Source organism: Habropoda laboriosa, unplaced genomic scaffold (genome assembly GCF_001263275.1).
Source record: "Habropoda laboriosa isolate 0110345459 unplaced genomic scaffold, ASM126327v1 scaffold175, whole genome shotgun sequence".
Lineage (NCBI taxonomy): Eukaryota > Metazoa > Arthropoda > Insecta > Hymenoptera > Apidae > Habropoda > Habropoda laboriosa.
The window spans coordinates 607,715-615,895 of record NW_017100347.1 but is presented as its reverse complement, the minus strand read 5'-3'; the positions used below and the strand labels follow the sequence as shown (position 1 = coordinate 615,895).

The 8,181-nt window shown below is 32.1% G+C and overlaps 3 protein-coding genes across 3 annotated transcripts in view; 1 reads left to right on the top strand and 2 right to left on the bottom strand.

Annotated features, from left to right (window-relative positions):
- The window catches only part of LOC108574624 (tetraspanin-6-like), a 4,967-nt gene extending 3,352 nt beyond the window's left edge, over positions 1 to 1,615 (bottom strand). The window contains exon 1 of the mRNA XM_017937244.1: positions 1,538 to 1,615. Within this exon, the coding sequence (XP_017792733.1) occupies positions 1,538 to 1,615 (78 nt within the window). The remainder of the gene's footprint in view (positions 1 to 1,537) is intronic.
- A 1,612-nt stretch (positions 1,616 to 3,227) lies between these two features.
- Positions 3,228 to 4,366, bottom strand: LOC108574540. Its single transcript, XM_017937149.1, has one exon. It carries the CDS (start codon positions 4,251 to 4,253, stop codon positions 3,228 to 3,230), a length of 1,026 nt encoding a protein of 341 aa, XP_017792638.1. The 5' UTR covers positions 4,254 to 4,366.
- LOC108574539 lies at positions 4,252 to 6,894 on the top strand. Its single transcript, XM_017937148.1, has 5 exons — positions 4,252 to 4,335; positions 4,418 to 4,470; positions 5,663 to 5,736; positions 6,474 to 6,603; positions 6,744 to 6,894. The coding sequence occupies exons 1-5, from the start codon at positions 4,252 to 4,254 to the stop codon at positions 6,892 to 6,894; spliced, it is 492 nt and encodes a 163-aa protein (XP_017792637.1).
- The last annotated feature ends 1,287 nt before the right edge of the window (positions 6,895 to 8,181 follow it).

Here is an 8,181-nt window from a genome sequence, read left to right as displayed (position 1 = left end):
ATTGAAAAAAAAAAATATTGTATAACAATAATATTGTGTATAAAATTTTCATACTGAAGAAATAAAATCATTTGGCATAAAGCATTAAAATTTCTTTGCAACAAGAGAGGATAACTCACAATTACAAAATCATAATGAAGTTGTTGCTAGTTTTATAACTTAGTGTTGCTATTAGTATATGTAAAGCAAAATGAATATTCTCAAATGTAATACTAAATCAATTTGTACATATTACATTTATAATAGAAGAAATATCACTTAAATGATGTGGTTTAAAAAAATGTTTAATATTATTCACAATTAAAGATGTAGCTAACATAAATGCCTAACATCATGTATTAAATATTTATTAAGCACATTAAAAATTAGATTGATGAATAAAAAACAATGGTATAATAGGATACCATTATGAGGATACATTTTATAACCCTGCAGTTCTAAATTACTTAGAAATATTATTGTACAAGTTGTTAAATAGCAATGTTTTAAGGGTTGTATGTTATAACAATGGTATATGAATTTATGAAGTTATTGTCACACCTGGCTATTTTAATTCAATGCACATTATTGACATAAAAATATATAAATCTTTTCAATTTTATACCAGTGTATTTTACGTAAACCTTTCAATAAGTATATCAATGTTAGTATAATAGTAATGAAATAAAAAAAGAAATTATTCAGTTAAGTATTCTCTCATAATATGATGAAAACCTATACTTATACATGTATTTTTCTTGATATATTTTTACGTTGTAGGACTGAAATTAATTAATGTTTACATGCACTGTTCACTAGAGTTGTATGTACCAGCAACAAATAACTATGTTTTGTTCATTTTTTCCATCTCTTATTAACTCATTTGTAAATACATAATTACATTAAAAATGTGTTATAAAAGTTTCATATACATGAAATAATTTGTCTTCATTAACAAGAAATTGGTCTTCATTAGCAGCATATGTAATAGGAACTTAGAAATATATAACATTTTTTGATTTTGAAACGTGATAAATAAAAATTCAAATAAGCAACATCAAAACATTCTGATTCTTAACAAAATCTTATTCTGTTGTTATGACAATGAATATTCTATACAGATTCACTATAAATCTTATTAAAAAGGATCAAAAACACAATTTATTTGCTTTTAGGCTACTAAAATTGTTATATTGAACGACTTCGTTAATTTTAATTTCTAATAAACAATTACCAGTTATTGAAGAGCACCCTAATTCACTTAATACCACTATTTAAACAAACTTTTCTACCATATGATAACGTATTTTAACGAACTTAAAAATTTTAAAAATGTTGCATCATTTTCGAAAACATACAACCACAGATAATTTTTGATAATAATTAAGAACAACATAAATTTATGGAATAAAAGAATTAGAACAGTATGATGACAGCAATGCTATAACGTATTGTGCAACAGTTGGGTGGACGGTATTCACATTCTAAAATATACATACAATTCCTCAAATCGATGTGGCGAGGGTGAATTACACCAAGAGAATCATATTTTGCTTACCCAGAAGATACAATTGAAGAGCATCAAGAGGGTCTTCAGGCAGGCCATCATAGCCACCGTTTCCAAACGTTTCGTCATTAAGCAGTTGATTTAATTCGTTACTTTTTTCCAATGTCAGCGTTGAATACGCCGATGAAATTTTTGGAAAGTAGTATAGACTACCTACTCTCTTCAGATGAGTGAGAGAAGCTGATCGATTTACAGCGAGATTGCACGAGCTTACGTGTTTGCGTGCGGAGCCTGCTCCACCAGTTGGTACATGCGCACTATAGGACTTGTTCGTCCTATTAATAGATTATGTTGATAAAAAAAAATGTGGTTTCCGCGTTTATTGTAAAGATACATTTAAATTAGTAACCAGGAATAGTCATTTAATATCCGTTTTGTAATAGTAATTTATGATTACATTGCTATATGTTCGAATTGAATTTTTAATACAAAGAAAATAATTTTTAAAGTATAAGAATAATTCATACTCATTAGTATACAGGGTGTTAATATCTTAAAATTGGTTAAAGATAGCAAAAATGCCATAAAGCAAAATTAAATAGGTTCCCAGATAGTACACGACGTTTTAAAGATGTCCATTTTACGTTCATTTTTGGTCTGAACGTCTTGAAGACATATGTACGAATCGGTACGTCCTAATGACGCAGTACAAAATTTACGTCTTTAACCTCTTCTACTCTTTATACATTATTTTATAATTAAAATTTAGGATATTGTTCCGAATGGCCCTAGTGACCCATCCAAATATAGGCCCTAGGGACTTAAAATATAAAATCTTAGCTTCGGGAATTCACCCGTTTGGAAGATCCATTGCATGGGGTGTGCATGCGCAGCATCTGTTCATGGTGTCTGCGCGGCGCCAAGTGACGTGTATCATGGCAAACTTTATTTTTGTTTCAATGTTCCTGAAATATTTTCATTATTGTAAGAAGCTCATTTTACAGGTTAAAGTTCAAGAAATCCAATGGTATTTTTTCAAATTATTCTATGGCTGTGAACAGTGTCAAATTAGCAGTTGAAACTTTATCAACGATTATTGTTGTTTCCTAATAGTAAATAAAATTTTATATACATATTCGAAAAAAAGTATTTCTTTAGCTTTAAAATGAGCCCAAGATCGAAGCATTACCTTTAAACAAAGCCGAAATATTACGGTTAAAGTGATGATATGTATATCGGTTGATTTCGTCTAATTTTTCGAAATTTCAACATTAAATATTTTGAAAACTGTTCGAGATAGAAAGCTAAAATTTTACACAGTTCCGTTTCTCAAGGATATCAACAAATCCTGCGAGTTTGAAAAAAATCGGTTACCACGACTGCAACTATAACATGTGTATCAGTACAGTAATTGTTTTTCAGTAATTTGTGTGTATTGTACATGTTGTATGTTTACTTCGGTTATATTGCATCATTGGCGTGAGATACAGACAATGCACAGACAGTTTTTAATAGACTAAATTTAATTTTTTTTTTATGATATATAATTACGGGGGATACGGTTAATGAAATCAGTAATAACGCGTATTTGATACAAAAATATTATATTTAATTGGATGATATTACAGAAATAATTTAAATACGTATCTATATGTATATTGCAGCAATACTCATACGTACTGATTAAATACGTACCTATATGTATATTACAATTTATTAGGTACTAACATCAAAAAAATGTTCACTTTAATTCATTTCCTACATAATGATGCGGTGAATTAAAAGGATTGATGTTCTTATTGTTACTATAATTCAATAAAACACTCGGCCATGTAACGTCATTATCGCCTGTAATTGGAGACTGCTTAACTGTTTTGGTTGTTCTCCTAGTTTTCCGTATATTAAAAAACCTCTCGATTCCTCTTTCGGGCTGTGTTTCTCCTGTACTATTTTGACCTTCTACCATATGGTTCACCTGTGTTTGATTCTTTAGATTCGTGTCCATAACAGATTCTTTATTCTCTATGTAATTATTATTCTTTTCCTCTACGATCTCAGTGATCGTCAAATTATTTTCGTTATTTTGCTCATCGCTATCCGCAACGGTGGCGTCCTCGTTTAAATCGAGTTTATATAAATCCACGTTGAACCACGTGACAGAATTCATATTCTGAGCTGGATTTTCCGTACAATCAAAGACATTTTTAACATTATCACTGACAAATCTATCTTCCATAAGCTGATTGGTAATGAAGTCCGACATTGAATTAACCGACATCGAGACGTCCCATTCCATAACCTCTTCACTACTGACAGAGATTCTGTCATCTTGTTCGTTCCTAGCATCAGCAGCCTCCTTCTTGCCGTTCTTAATGTCGCCAATTGTTTTGAAGTAAATACTGTGATCGTATCTGTACGTCTCCAAACAAGTGCTGTCCAAATTACTGTTCGACTGGTAGTTGAAAGTTCCGCAACAATTGATCTTCATTTCCTCCTGTTGAGGCTTTCGTTGCGATTTCTTCAAGGTGTGAAAACTCGGATTCCAGGAGGAATCATCGACGATAAGTTTGTTCGAGCAAATGTTCCAACGAGGCTCCTGTCCTCCCTGCATTGTCATGCGCCCTCTGGACAGCCTTTGGGACCTTAGACGATTATAACCTCTCGCGTATGCGGCCCATCTTTCGATCCTTTGGAAAATATATTCGGTCTCCTCGTTCCACCACTCGGATAGCCCTTTTTGAAACATAACACTGACATCCTCGGTCATGATTACTGCTACAGAATTAATAAACTTCACTGAACAGCAATCATACGGTGTTCGTATGAATGACTTCAACAATGGCAACAATGTACCGCACGAGAGACGACGATTTCAACTGGGAAGATGGAAAACAATTAAATTCTAAAAGAGATATCGCTTGTGATTTATAGGGTTCTTTGGAAGCACTGCAAATACCGAAGCCATTCGAGAACTCTTATAATCCGTGACCGTGACTTCGCACTACTTACGTCAAATTTGGTTTCCTGTTTCGTTGCTGTGAGGCTTTCAGAGGAATTTCGCCTGTGTTAGTGGTAACATCGTAGTAAGCGAAAAGATATACGTACCTGTGAAACTTCATTGTATGATTCGATTGAAATATTAGGCGTTGGTAAATTAGCAATGAAAATCCCTCAAAGCGTAACTGCTTGTCAAATATTATATCATTCATCGGTAAATTAAATTTCTTTCCAGTGCAACGTTGCTCGTTGCATAAGAGTTACCAAGTTTCAGTAGAAAATACTTAATATAAGAATACATTTCGTAATACATGTTTTTACTATAATGTATATAAGCGTTTATGTAACAATTGTTTTAAATTAAACTGATTATTCGCTGTCGATTTTTACCATTACAATAGAATTAAAAATTTTTAACACTATATACAATTGAATTGAATTTTTGCAATATACAGGGTGAATCCCCTAATTCCAAAATTTATATGATTTCAAGAGTGGCATTACATAACCTAAGTAAATATGTACATATGTATTTTCTTTATAGGTTAAGGCAGTTTGGATATTTGAAGGTTAACTTAATTTTTTTAAATTGAATATTTTATTGTTTTTATACATTTACACTAAGGACCAATGAATTTCATTTAATCACAATATGCATTGATACATAATGCACGTTAATAAATCCATGCATGATTTTATAATTATAGTTACAATATAATTACTATTGTCATTGATAATACAATTTTTTTGTTACTTAACATGATTGCTAGAATTATACTATTATATATAAATTTCTAAAAAGCAATTGTACTCTCGTGTCCTCGTTGCCGTTCCATCGAGGATAAAATTTGAATGATGGAAATTCTAGTAGAATGGAAAATACTTTACGATAGCTCATTAAACCCGATAAAAGCAATTTACAACAGCATTGAGTTTCTCGCACTAAGGCGGTCCGTGTATCAATAAAGCGGCCTCCGCTGTCTTATAGAGAGGAGGAGAGCCAAGTTAAAGCGGTAATATAGTTATTCGAACTGCCAATCATCACAGACACCATCGTAGAATATTGAGCATTTCAGATAGGCGCTTTACAGGGCCAGGAAAATTGTTTATCAGAGCACAGCTACGTGAATTAAAATTCAAAGAGCTCAACGCTCTCCCGGGATTCCCGGGATGATGAAGTTCTTGTATAAAAAGCCATGTGAAAACTGTGGATCGTGCATTCTTCCGCCGATTTCCGATCCTCTATCACATAGGTGAACAGCAAAGTGAACTCGTCGTCTACGTCCATTTTTCTTTTTCCTAATAACATCCCAAAATGTTAATTCTTCGATCTATTTCTTTATTTCATCGAAATTGTTCTGTGCAAAGCGCGTCGTAATGGTGGTACATGTGAGGGAGGTGATTCCCCTTGCAAAAATAATACGAAAAGTGCGGAGAGACCAAGGCTAATCTTTGAAAATTTTTCAAGTACGCGTACATTTAGTTAAAAAACTAAAACGACCATTATGTTTGTGCATAATATCTGTACAATCTTGTCATAATTGCATTGGAGATCTTAATTAATTAGTAAAAAACATTAATTACAAATTTTATTAAAGAGATAGGAATAACGAATGCTGGCAAGCTTTCGTAAAATGACAAAATTGACAAAATTCTTTTTTGCATTTTTTCTTTTTAAATTCAATCACTTGTAAAAATCGTAGAAACGATGCAAATGTTACAGTGTCCTTTAACAAACCGAATCCTTGCTAATACCACACGTAAGTACTACCTACTCGACGAATTTTCAAGAATTGCAAAAAAAATTTTCTTTCCTACTTTCGTTTTATTTTTCCACGAGGAAAGACCATCTTACTGGTCGTATCACCATTTCGTACGCGCACTGTACATAGACCTGTACTTCCCCTTTATTCTAACGATTCTCTGTGAATTTATTGAAATAGTCTAATTAAGCGAATATCAATTAACCGAATGACAATTATTTTCTTAGATATGAATTTATCTTTCGCTCTAACGTGCATGATGGCAGCTATCTGGTTGTTCTGTGGAAATTGTGAAACAACTTCAGAACTCGTTCGTAATGTACACCGGAGATTCCGCAGCCGTCCCCTACTGCGAGGGTAATTACCATCAGGAATATTATTTCTATCTTCTACACAGCACCACCTTTTTATCACCTTTTTATCTTACTGTACCATTTTGAAATGTATAATCATTTGTAGTTAACGTCATTATTAACTACTATAATTTTTCTGCACAGGTATACCGTAGAAAATCTCCTTGGCGAAGACGACGATTTTTTAGACATAAATAAGCGACAACAATTCGACGATTATGGCCACATGAGATTCGGGAAACGGGAACACTTCGACGATTATGGTCATATGCGATTTGGTAGGAATCACGAATAAGTAGTGATGTTACTAATTGAACATAGATGCGATTGTACAGTGTTGTTTCACTGTCGCTACTACATGCGTCAGATTTTGTTCAGACACTAGATGAAATATATTTTACATTGCAAATATGCATCTTTTTGCTTCCTTTTTCCCTTCCATTCTAATGGGCAGAATTTTAACTGTATCCTCAATGATAATTTTAGAAGCTAAGTTTATTTTAATTCATTCTTGTTTATCAATCAACGTGTTAAGGAAAAAATTAAAAAGAAGTAGCCTGTAGTATTTTATATTTTATTTTCCATTTTTTGTATTTTTTAATTTACAAAACGTATCATTTTTCAATAATTACTTAACAGTTATTTTTTTCAATGAAACTTGTTATTTTCATCGAACGATGAAATTAATGATACGTTATATAACTATAAGATTAACAATACAATAATGTATTATTATGTAATTGTGACTACAATTAGCCTGTTCTGCATGAAGATACTTCCACCATAAAGAACTATGTATATGCACTTTATAGGTTTCCATGCGGTAAATCCATTTTCTTAAATTGGAACATGTCTATCATATTCAGTCCCTATCGCATTTACTCTTTTAGCGTGAGCAGTCGGCAATAGATGAGCAATCGATAATAGACCGATATGTAAAATTGACCAAAATTATTGAACACAAAGCTACATGGAATTACAGACGAGATACAGGATAAACCTAACCTAACATAATGTATTCTTGTGTTCATGTCAGGAGGATCGAGAGTGCTCTTACCATTTTTGTGTCGCTTTCAACATTACCGAATCAGCATAGAATAAGATTACAACATTAGCAGTGGTTGGAATTAGAACTAAACTGAACCTAATTACAAAAATACAAATAAGTACTTACCCAGCAATTTATTTATAATTTTTCGATTATTACGCGTTCTTAACGACATCCGGACTTGGTTTATTTCATTTTGTAATGGAATATTATTTTAAGAATGAGTGTTTTGCAACAGGAAGTGGTGAATATGGTACGTAAGGGAGAAATGAATAGGCTGTAAAATGCTGTAAAACAGTACTGGTACATTGTAACCTTTTGTAAAATATATTTTGTACAGTTATTTTACAATAAATAATTGCATTTCTTCATTTTTCCTGATGCTGAAGTCTTTTCCTTGATTCCTGTGGTAGCCTGAATGTTCCATTTCTAGTTTACACATAAGGAACATTAATTTTCAAATGTTAAATAAAAATTATCAACAATTTCGAACTAATTTACTGCATCCAATTGTTAATCCAATGCGAAATTAAT